Raw genomic sequence first — 13,051 nt, 5'->3', positions numbered from 1 at the left:
TGCCTGACATACAGCAAGAAATCAAAGAGCTATGTACTTAATATGTGCTTCTACACAACAATCCCAAAACGCTGCTTCTTGGCTTTCAAGCTTATTTTTTTCATTACTAGGTGAGCTGTAAACATTTCTAAACACTGTAGCTCATTTCCTTAATTTGAGTGAGTACCAAGAAGAGGGACACTATGCTTCGGGCAGTCGCCGACATCGAATTGCCTGGAACATTCGGTAAATCACTCAGTCACCCTGCTCTTCAGTTATTTTATGTGTTAAATAAAGAAGCTGCCTCAGAATTGTCAATAAGATCACTTCCATATCTAGCAGTCCGTGTATCTATGAGTTCTTCACTGAGTACTTTGGTGGTCAAATTTTTTTTTTTTTTTTTATTGCTGCACAATAAGTTTCACCCAAATTTATTTATTTTTATTTTTTTTGTTTGTTTGTTTTGCATGATCAATTTATAGGTATCAGTGTGTGCTTTCTTTTTTTTTTTATTTTTTAATATATGAAATTTACTATCAAATTGGTTTCCATACAACACCCAGTGCTCATCCCAAAAGGTGCCCTCCTCAATACCCATCACCCACCCTCCCCTCCCTCCCACCCCCCATCAACCCTCAGTTTGTTCTCAGTTTTTAACAGTCTCTTATGCTTTGGCTCTCTCCCACTCTGGGGGTCAAATTTTTTAGAGCTTTCAGGTTTTCCTTTTAAAAACCTTCATAAATTCTTTCGCAGTGCACTTCCTTATTATCTCTCCCGTTCTAAAATATATAAGCTTTATAAGAGAAGGAACTCCTTATATATAAATGCTATATAAGCTGTTAACTTATGTGAAAGTAAACAACACATGCTTAAACTAACTTTATCTCCAAGTTGCTTAAGTGTTGCGTTTATTGTAGCACTGTAAATATGCAAATGTTCACTCTACCTTTTTTAATATTATATTTTGTCTTTGATGATGTCACGATGACAGCATTTTTGCTCAAACATCTGATCTCTCTGAATTCTACAGAATTATACTATACATGTTTTATTTTTGCAAGCCAACATAAATGTTGCAATAAATTTAAACTTTTATTGTATCTATTTCTGAATATCTTCATCATATCTTTGTTTACTTCCTGAAAATTAGAAATTGTATGGTAATTTACAAGTTGAAATGATAATTTGAAATAATAGTTTGATATAATGATCAAAATTCAATCATCTTTTTATGTATTTTACTAAGAGAAACAATGTTATTATATTTAATATCTAAAACTCTCTGTAACTATCAGTTGTGACTCAAAGGTTGAATATGAATCATATTATTAAAGTATTGATTAGTATTATATTTTTATTTCTGCAAAGTTTGAGGTAATTTAATGAATGAGGTTAATTTGTTGTGCTTTTCGCAATTAGCTGCTCCATAACGTATGCCAAGAATATTATACAGGGAGTGTTCACTGATGTCTAGTTATTTCCTAGACATGCTATTGATTCCTGCACAGCATAAAGATCAGTGCTTTGTAAAACTAACAATATGGCTCAACCAACATCTAAAACCTGCCTAAAAGACAAGAGACAAATGTATATGGATTACATCGATCAAATCCATAATGTTTGGCCCCAAAATGAATCTTGCCAGAAGCAGAGTTTCTTCAATACTTAAGCAAACCATTGCTTGGGAGAGTTCATATTACTAAAATAAAAAATTGAAAACCTCTTGTTATCTAGAATTTCATAAAGAAAAGCAAAACTAGAATAAAATTTTTTAAGAACTTTAGTAAATGTAATTTTATGAAAGATTTAAATATGTAATTTAAGTATATGGATATATGATAAACTACTTATAAATACTGAACTTTCTTTTTAACTAAGTTTTTTTCTATCCTGTTCCTAGCATATATTAAAATTAAAATGAATCTTTGAAATATGACTTAGTTTTGTTTAATTCAAAGAATATTACTTACCGGTGCCTTTATAGTATTTTGTACAGTTACCATATTCGATATCTTCCTTTTTAATATCAAACTGAGGCAATGCAATTTTTTCTAACTGAACAGGATCCCCTGATTGCCAGATAAACCGTAAATCATCAGTTGTGTAGCCAACTATAAACAAAAGTAAATAAATAAAAATATTAGTTTGGAATATGATTATTAATACTTTTAAATATTTTAGTAGTCCAATTATTAAGTTCAGCAACGGTAAGATCATAGGCCCTACTTATATAAAATTTTTGTTAAAAATGTGAAGAGATAAAATTTATGGCCATTAATGAAAATATTAGCACAAATTTACAGATAATTAGTTGGCTTAAAGAAAGAATAAGCTCAAATATTTAGCATATTGCAGTTACAATCCTACAGCATCATATGTAGTAGCACATTTCTCTATATCAAAATTCTGAACTGTTGATAAAGAGCAGTGAATAAGTCATTCTAGCTTTTTTGCATATCTACATTCACAACTATACAATATGCTACCTGGACATTAAAAAAAACAAAAAACAAAAAACATTTAAGCACGAAATCACCTATATTTTTGAAGACATGACCAGAAACTTCCCTGAAGGAGTTGCATGGCCACAGGAAAGCAGTAAAACAACCTCTCAAGTGGACAGTATTACAGCAGGCTGAAGCACACATTTTGGGCTTAGGTAATATGGCTACAATTCAAGGATCCTATAGGGTTTTACAGCATAGAGTAGCCTACCATTCAACGCTTAAAGTGTATGGATTTTCCAAAGCAATATTTCAGTGCATCGGGTAATAGATTTGAATGTAAATAGTTAAAATTTTCTACACAAATACGTATTGACACACAGGTATACACTGTACAACACATTCACAAAAATGTACAGACACACACTTACATCTACAAAATCCCATTTTATACTTAGAAAGCAACCGATATTGTTCAAATGTAGGATCAAACTTCAGTACACTTAAAACAACAACAAATAACCACAAAGTAACTTTAAAGCACATCATCTAGCAAGTATATATACGATATTTTCCAAGGCTATCACTCTTTTTTTTTTTTTTGCTGAAATAGCTCACGGTATATAGGTATTCAGGCTAAGGATTCCTTGTGTTAGTGTTCATTTTTCAAGTTTTATGTCCCACTTTTATTTTCAAAAGATAAGCATCATAGTGAATTAATGTATTTTAAAGGTAAATAATCATTTCAATAATAATTTCAATTAATATACTTTATACCTTAATGTAGTGCACCCTTCATAAACTGAAAAACATGATCACAGAAACACAAAAATTCCAATGTTGTCGAAAAAATTTTTACATATCCAAAGAAAATGACTATTTGGCAGGATTTAGAGACACTTTTTCAATGTTTTCAAATTTTCTGCTCTGAACACGTGATTTTAACAGCAGAACAGTTGTTAAGACATAATTTTTTTTTCATTTATTTTACTTACTTTTTAAAATGTTTATTTATTTTTGGGAGAGAGAGACAGACAGACAGAGCGTGAGCAGGGGAGGGGCAGAGAGAGGAAGACACAGAATCCGAAGTAGGCTTCAGGCTCTGAGCTGTCAGCACCAAGCCCAACATGGGGCTCAAACTCACCAGCAGTGAGATCAGGACCTGAGCTGAAGTCAGATGCTTAACCGACTGAGCCACCTAGGTGCCTCATCATTTACTTTACTTATAATACTAATTTGAAATGAAGTTGGCAATTATAAGAAGTTAGAAGTGTACATCTACATAACTGAGGTAAAACTAGTACCAAAGGGATCTATCTTAGTAATGATTACAGTAAAAGAATAACTATAATTTTCCTAAATAAATTATTTTACTATTTGTAATCAAAAGCATCAGTTTTATCATTGTTATCCAAGATATTAGTAGAATGTATTGTCTAGAGATTTTAAACATATAGTCACATATAGATTTTATGCTATAGTCACTTTGGGTCTCATTTACATACAGCTCTCCAGCTGCATCTTGCAACGTTGTGTATCCATGGGAAACAAGGTCAAGTCCAAAGGGCAGGAAAGAGTAATAGATAGCCTGAAAGTAGAAACAGAGGTCTTAGAAGTTGCTTAACATGTTTCTCTGTGATACACTGACTTAAAAAATATATATACATGTATAAATGTACAAATATTAACAAGTACCTCATGCTGACAAGAACATCTCCATCACGAAAAATAAATAGAAGGATATTTTCCTGGGTCACATCATGAAAATTGGCACTTTTTTCATTTGCAAAAAATAAGTCAGGTTTCCACAGACACTTGTACATCGTGGGATCCACTGTCAGTGCATCTGAACCCCGAAAATCACTAGGGAGCTTCAACCTGGGATCGTTCCATTTTTGTCTCAAGAAGATGTTAACTCTATAGTCCTGGGGGGAAAAAAATGTGTGCATGTGGGTGTTTATTGCTATTTGAAAGACATGCTCAGCACCAGAATAAAAAGAGTTTCAGTGATTAGCAGCACCAATATTTTTGGTCTTGTAACGTCAACCAGGATCAAAACAGTTTGGTCACTAAATAAAAAGAGCAGTCTAAAACGACCCTTGTGTCTCTATAGACATTCCAGCAGCACTTGCTAGCTCCAACATCAGAATATAAGTTTACCAATAATTGCTTTACTTTCATACAAATGCCAGTTATGCCAGTTGGGTAAGTGGTGTTATAAAAACCTGAGACTGCTAAATATTACCATTATTCTTCTCCCCCCCCAACACACCAAAAAAAGAATAAAATTTAATTCAAAATAGATGACAAGTAGGTGAGGGGATGGACTAAATGAGGAAGGGGCGTTAAGGAGGACACTGGTTGGGATGAGCACTGGGTGTTACACATAAGTGATGAATTACTGAATTCTATTCCTGAAATCATCATTACACTGTATGTTAACTAACTTTGATTTAAATTAAAATAATAATAATAACAAAACAAAATAAACAACAATAAAAAAGCTTCAGATTATTAATCAATATATGTGTATATTGTGTCAATATACCTAAAATATTTTTTTTTCTTTTTTGCTTATGAAATGTGCCTTTCCAACACTCACTGCTTTATGCTTAATGCCCATCTTTAATTACTCTTACTCCTATACCTCAATAAAGCTAAAAAAAAAAAAAAAGGAGAGTAAAGAAAAATATTTCTCCTGGCCTTTTACTAGTTAGCAAACTACAAAAATAATATATATGTGTATATAAAACATACACATTATATAATATTATGTATATATGTATATAACACACATATGTACATATGTTTACCTAAGAAGGAAAAAGAAAAACTGTCTTTGAAGATTCATACATGTACGATTACAGAGAGAATTTAAGATAGTCAAATGAGATTTGCATTGGATGCAAAACAGGTACATCAAAATTTGTAAATGTTATGTTTTATTTAACTATAGTAGAAAAATGTTTTGAAATCTACTAAATAGCTGATTATTTTACTTGAGTTTTTTGTCTACCTCCTAAAATTTTTATCTTAAAACTTTGTAAAAATTGAATTATGTCAAGACATAGATTTTAAGAGTATGTGCACTAGGAACAAGTTTAATACCTTAATACATTTTATTATCTGCCAGTTAAATGGGGTTCTAGCACAAATCAGGTTGTTAGTATATACGAACTTAACATTGAGCATCATGCGCACACCTTTTGATTTTAATTATATATACTATACTCAGAACGTGCACAAAAGTGTCCAAAGCATAAATTGCATTGGGCCTCAGCTTCCTTATTTTCAATCATTCAAAATTCACAAAATACTATCTATCCATATAGTCTTTTGATGTTATCAAAATGAATGAAATCATAAACTTCAAATCAAAATCCAAAATAATTAACTAGGAAGAGGTTATAGATCATCTTTTACTAAATAATAAGACCTAATAGATTTCTATAAAACATAAATGTACATGCTTTACATATGTGTAAAATATAAAATAAAGCATAAGCAAGGAGCAATCTGAGACATTTTACTTTCTCATATGATCTTCAGACTGTATAGTAATTGTAGAAGGGTAAAGGCACACAGTAGCAATATCCACACACTGAAGTACAGAGAGTAAAATAAGATTTAACCTACCTATATCTCATAGCTACTCTAAACTTAAGGTTTATAAAGGCTTCAACATATATAACACAAATGGTTTCTTAAAAATCATATGCAGATGGTTTCAGAGTGTCCAAGGCAAATAAACCAAGGATTATATAAGCAAGGTGCCTGGGTAGCTCAGTCAGTTAAACATCCGACTTCAGCTCAGGTCATGAGCTCACTGTTCATGGGTTCCAGCCCCACGTTGAGCTCTGTGCTGACAGCTCAGAGCCTGGAACCTGCTTTGGATTCTGTGTCTCCGTCGCTCTCTGCCCCTCCCCCTCCCCTGCTGGCGCACGCGTGCGCGCGCGCTCTCTCTCTCTCTCTCTCTCTCTCTCCCTCCCCCCACATGCCTCTCTCAAAAGTAAATAATAAACACTAAAAAAAAAAGATTATATAGGCTGACACTGAACTTATCTGCACCATTGGGGGCGGGAGTGGGGGGAAGGTAACATTTATCTTATTAAATGAACATGGAATTAAGGAGGGAATAAAGGAGGCCAAGGACTCTAGAAAACAAAGAGTTATGTTGCACAGCTACATAAACTGTTTGTTAAAATATATTCATATCTTAAAATTCATAATGGGATTTAACTGCTTTATATCTGACTGTGGTTGTCACGACTACAAGAAATAACTCAAACTCATCCAAGACAAAGGCTTCTCACCATCATGTGGTGACACTTCCAGCAGAAGTAACGCTCTTCCCACCCCAAGTTTTTATCCATTCCAGGCAAACATCCATGGCCCTCCCCTTTAAAAGGCATACACATTAGGTTCAATTATTTTCTAATAAAATAACAATTATGCTACCTTCACTAAGCGCATGGTTGACATAGACTTGACATGACTTTGAGCACTTATGAGTATTCAACTTCATATTATTTGCTAAAAAGCTCCCTTGAAATGATCAGCTAAAATTATTGGTATTCTAAAATTACACACCCTAAAACTATTTTATTACTTTCTTTATGTTCTATGTCTTGTCAAAAGGTAATTCATCGAAAACCACATCTTTAAACTTCTATGTTTAAAATGTGCATTCACATGTCATGATAAAATACATGTCCTTAACTTGTTGTCAAGGATCAGTATGAAAAATAACCAGATGAGGTTGCCTATCTATCTTCTGTAAACATGTTGTTAAAGCCATGACCTCTTATTTTGGTCAACGACCATTATATGAAAATACACAAGATAAATTCTTCTTTATTTATTAATTTTTCACTTGTTTATACATATATTACTATATCATTCAATAGGCATTTACTGTGTGCTAGGCACACTTACTCTAAGCACTTTGCAAAAATAAATCTATTCCTTAGAGTTTATTCCTAAAAATGCTCTCCTGATTCTCTTACATGCCTCCTATTACAGGAAAGTGAAACTGAAGTATCTCATCATGTTTTTCTTTTTGTCTGGCAGCTAAGGAGTGAAGGCTAAATTCTACAGCCAACTGAATTAATAATTCATCTCTCATATCCTGGTATGACTATCATTGCATGGTTCTTGCACATTTAGTCCTATTTCAATTATTTGCTTGCATTTTTTTTTGTTATTATACACCTCAAATCCTTGCCAGAAATAGAGATGGATGAAAAGTAAAATATCATTTGAGGGATTGTCATATACCTGACAAGAGACTGTCAGCATTATTTGGATGCCACTGTTAATTAAGCAACTCTGCCAATGTAGCTTTTAGAATCAAGATGCTTTATTTTAGTCTAATATTAGGTATTCTTATTTTAATAGAATGTTAGATATATTTATACAGATACTAATATTAAGATCTATTGGTATTCTGTATCTAGACTAAAAACAACTACATTTTGGGGTGTATGCTGGTTTGCCCTGTAGTAATTAATTTCCAATGATATTATATCAATATTTTTAATAATACTCAAGATATCTGACAGGAATGAAAGCAATGCCAACCTTTAACTTCAGCATACTTTGCATAATTAAAAAGAAGCCACCTTATAATGTTTGGGGTAACCTGAATTCTCCTTAAAATCTCCACACATACACATATCCTATATCCCACTATTCTGTCTCCAAAATTGTATGGATAGTTCATCTAAAATTATACAGCAAAATTATTTTTCTTTTAAAAATTTTATAGCAATTTTAAGAGTGTTTCTCCATGTGAAGATCATTATTCCAAATCCTTCTTGAACTCTAAACAGTATTTCCATCAATGCATGAATATCTTTATATCACTTATACCTTTATATCCATTATTAAGTTCAAAGCATTTTAACCAGCTGAAAGCTGATTAAAGCCTTGCATAGCCCTATACAGTACCAGAGGGTTTTGACAAAATAAAACCTATCTGTGGAAAAAATTACAAAATTACAAATGATACAAGAAATGATTAATGTCACCACCTTTTTATTCTATATATCATCATAAATAGTGTTTTTGAAGTTATATTAGCCAAATTATAAAGCCTAGTATAATGGAGTCAACATGGGCTAGAAAAGATAAAGTACTTGACTCAAATTTCAGCTCTGAATCTTTAGCTTTGACCCTGAGCAAGTTTCTTAACCTCTTTGAGCTCAGTTTCTTCATATAAAAAGCATGAATATCGATACCCTAATGTGATAATTCAATAAAATAATCAATTAAAAGATTAACACAGTGACTGCTATATAAATAAGTTAGTTCTCTTTTCATTAAACATCCTTGAGAATCTAGCTACAGAGTACGTTCTATACTTTCAGAAAATGTTTACTTAAATTCCTCCTAAATCCCTAGGTGATGGGTTGGCTCATTCATTCAATTCAAAAATCATTTATTAACCATATATTCTTTTCCAAACTCTGGGTACTAAGGATACATCTGTGAGTACTCCCAGACTTCAAAGATAATTGTAAGTTACACTGACAATCAGCCAAACATAAAACAATTTGCAAAAGGCTATAAAAATGGAAATAGTTTGCAACAGGGCATCTAATCTAGACTCAGGATTAGATAAAAGTAGCCAAGCGAACTGACATCAAGGCAGGGACCTGAAGACAGGACAGTCAGACAAATATGGGTCTGAATTATATATATTTTATGTGCCTTAAAGCAAGTCACTTAATCTCTCTGAGCCTCAAATTCCTTGTCAATAAAATTAATCCTAAACTATTCACAGGAATCAAATGAAATGCTGTACCTAAAGCATGAAACCTGGAACAAAGAAGTACTCAAAGTTAGCTAACTTATTATATGTATTATTAACATTATTACCAAGATAGCTATATCACCCCTGTGAAAAGGCTAACAATTACTATTGAAAGCATTTCTTTTCTATTGTGGTAAAGATGCCACCTGTAAGTTTTAATTGGTTACCAAACATCAAAACTAACTTTAATTCTATTAATTCTTCAAAAGCTTTGAAAAAATCATTGTTCATGTACCAGATGTAAAGTGCTATATTAGTTGCTGATTATACACAGATCAACATAATACAATATTAGAAAACAAAGCAGATTTCTGATTATTAATTATTAATATCTGATTAATCTAATATTAAGATTTCACAGACTTTAGATACATCAATGAGCAATGGCAAGTTTGTTTTATAGACTAACAAAATAAAATATCTACTTGCTATTATGTTCCAGACTAAATTCAATGATTACAAAAGAGGCTCGGTTAACTATCAGTTTTACTATGCTAGGTTAAACATTCCTTTCTTCCTTCATTTGTTCATTCACTAAACAGTAATTCATTAAGGACTTTCTATGTTCGAAGTTCTGAGCTACCAGTCTGAGAAGGATAAAAACATGAGGGCCATACTCTCAGAAGGTGATGAGGATACAAGTAAGGACCTAATTGGTAAGGATTCTAAGGGTGACAGTACTTGTTGACAGAATAAATGATCACTTCAGACACCAGTCAGGAAAGGCTGTAGAATGTGAATCTGAGGAGGTTCCCTGAGAGTGGGCAGAATTTTGCCAGGTGCTGCAATCAGAGAAGGTCAGGTAAGTGTTTTATCAGTATGACAAAAGACTCATTAAGGGGTGCCTGGTGGCCAGTTGGTTAAGCATCCGACTTTTGACTCAGGTCATGATCTCACAGTTCGTGGGTTCAAGCCCCGCATCAGGCTCTGTGTTGACAGCTCAGAGCCTGGAGCTGGCTTCAGATTCTGTGTCTCCCTCTCTCCTGTGTCTGCTCCTCCCATGCTCCTGATCTGTCTCTCAAAAATAAATGAAAAATTCAAAAAAAAAATTAAAAAGAATCACTAAATATCAAGATACATAAATTGACAAACATAATCAATATCGTCACTAAAAAGAGGCCAGAACGAGAGACAGAGGTTTTGTACTAATCAGTGGAAAGACATTAGTTAAAAATCAAGAGCAAGAAATATACGAAGAACTCTTTTTAATTTTTTTAATGTTTATTTATTTTTGACAGAGAAACAGAACATGAGTGGAGGAGGGGCAGAGAGAGAGTGAGACACACAGAGCTGTCAGCACAGAGCCGGATGCGGGGCTTGAACCCACGAACCATGAGATCATGACTTGAGCCAAAGCTGGATGCTCAAATGACTGAGCCACCCAGGTGCCCCTACAAAGAACTCTTGAAATGCAACAATAAGAAAGCAAACAACCCCATTAAAAATGGGCCGAATATCTTAATAGACACCTCACCAAAGAAGATATACTGATGGCAAATAAGCATATGAGGAGATGTTCCACTTTACATGTCATTAGGGAAATGTAAATTAGAACAATGAGATACCACTACACCACCTATTAGAAAGGGCCAAAATCCAGCACACTGACAACACCAAATGCAAATGAGGATGTGGAACAACAGGATCTCTCATTCATTGATGGTGGGAATGAAAACGGTGCATCCACTTTGGAAGACAGTTGGAAGTTTCTTACAAAATGACACATACTGGGGCGCCTGGGTGGCTCAGTCGGTTAAGCGGCCGACTTCGGCTCAGGTCATGATCTCGCGGTCTGTGGGTTCGGGCCCCGCGTCGGGCTCTGTGCTGACCACTCAGAGCCTAGAGCCTGGAGCCTGTTTCAGATTCTGTGTCTCCCTCTCTCTGACCCTCCCCCGTTCCTGCTCTGTCTCTCTCTGTCTCAAAAATAAATAAACGTTAATAAAAAAAAATTTTTTAAATAAAAAAATTAAAAAAATTAAAAAAAAAAAATGACATACTCTTACCACACTGCACTGCTTGGTATTTACCCAAAGGAGCTGAGAACTTACACTCACACAAAAACCTGCACATCCATGTTCACCGTAGTTTTATTCATAATTGTCAAAACTCGTCCCTCAGTAAATGAATGGACAAACTGTGGTACATCCACACAACAGATATTACTCACCGGGGTAAAGAAATGCACTGTCAAGCCACGAAAAGACATACAGGAATGTTAAATATATACTATTAAGTGAAGACCCAAATCTGGAAAAGCTATATGCTGCATGATTCCAACTATGTGACATTCTGGAAAAGGCAATACTATGGATACAGTAAAAAAAAAAAAAAAAAAATCAGTGGTTGCCAGGGGGAGATGAGGAGATGAACAGGTAGAGCACAAAGGATTTTTAGGGTAGCGAGATTCTATTTTATCAAATTATAATAGTAGATCATGTGTTCACACCTTTGTCAAAACCCATGAAATGAACAACACCAAGAGCAAACCCTAATGTAATCTACAGCCTTTAGGTGATGATGTGTCATTGTAGGTTCACTGATTGCAACAAATGTATCTCTTTCATGCAGATGTCCACAGTGGGGGAGGCTGTAGGCAAGGAGAGGTGGGGGTGTGTAAGAGTTCCCTATACATTCTGCTCAATTTTGCTGTGAAGCTAAAACGGCTCTGAAAGAATCTACTTTTGGGGTGCCTGGGTGGTGCACTCAGTTAGGCGTCTGACTCTTGATCTTAGCTCAGGTAATGACCTTGCGGTTCGTGAGCCTAAGCCCTACATCAGGCTCTGTGCTGATGGTGCAGAGCCTGCTTGGGATTCTTTCTCTCCCTCTCTGCCCTCCCCCACTTGTGCTCACTCTCGCTCTCTTGCTCTCTCTCTCTCAAAATAAATTTAAAAAATAAAAATAAACTCTACTTTTAAAAGTGAATGCACTTGGGGCACCTAGGTGGCTCAGTCGGTTAGAGTCCGACTTCGGCTCAGGTCACGGATTCTGTGTCTCCCTCTCTCTCTGCCCCTCCTCCGTTCACACTCTCTCTCTCCCTCTCGATCTGTCTCAAAAAGAAACATTAAAAAATACATACATACATACATACATACATACATACATACATAAAAGTGAATGCACTTGGCACATAAATATATTTCAAGGATGTTTATTGCACACATCTATGTAATAGCCAAACAAACCAACAAAAAAACCCAGAAACAATATAAAATCTATCATGGAGGAACAGATTAGTAAAATATGTTATTTTCATATGATAGAATGAATTTACCATTAAAAATATGAACATAATTTGTATAAAACAATCCGATCATCCTCTCAAAACACTTATACTACGAGTTTCTTTCAAGAAAGTAACAATTCTCATGAAAAACCCAATAGCGAAGTCTGTTAAGAACAGCCAATGAACATGAAGATATGTTCTGCCTCACTAGAAAACGAACACAATAAAAAACAAGATTCAATTTTTTCCCTTTGTTCATGAAATTGGAAATGAGGATGATGAGTAATCATATTTATTATTCACAAGGCATGGAGACCTGGCACATTTCTACACTACGGATAGCAAAATAAACTTAAAACCTTTCTTGGAGGGTTATTTGGCAATATATATCAAAATTTAAAGAAAAGTAAACAAATTCCAACAAAGTAATTCATCCTAAGAAAGGTATGTACGAAGATGAAGCTACAAAAAAAATTGAATGCAAAACATAGTATAAACAAAATAAAAGGGAAAAGGAGGCAAAGTAAAATAAAATCTGGAAATAGAGAAAAAATGCTGTTGTTTGCCTTTTTAATATCATGCTGAAACATT

General features: G+C 34.1%; 1 protein-coding gene across 3 annotated transcripts in view; it reads right to left on the bottom strand.

Moving 5' to 3' along the window:
* GLRB (glycine receptor beta) overlaps nt 1–13,051 on the bottom strand; it is a 99,244-nt gene that overhangs the window by 32,495 nt on the left and 53,698 nt on the right. For all 3 annotated transcript variants that reach the window (XM_060653908.3, XM_060653907.3, XM_060653909.3), the window contains 3 exons: nt 4,119–4,348; nt 3,929–4,011; nt 1,950–2,090 (listed from right to left, as the gene is read on the bottom strand). In XM_060653908.3, the coding sequence (XP_060509891.1) occupies nt 1,950–2,090; nt 3,929–4,011; nt 4,119–4,348 (454 nt within the window). The remainder of the gene's footprint in view (nt 1–1,949; nt 2,091–3,928; nt 4,012–4,118; nt 4,349–13,051) is intronic.

This window comes from Panthera onca, chromosome B1, assembly GCF_046562875.1.
Source record: "Panthera onca isolate mPanOnc1 chromosome B1, mPanOnc1 haplotype 2, whole genome shotgun sequence".
NCBI classification, from domain to species: Eukaryota; Metazoa; Chordata; class Mammalia; order Carnivora; family Felidae; genus Panthera; species Panthera onca.
Note: the sequence above shows the minus strand (reverse complement) of the source record. Positions and strands in the feature narration are given on the sequence as shown.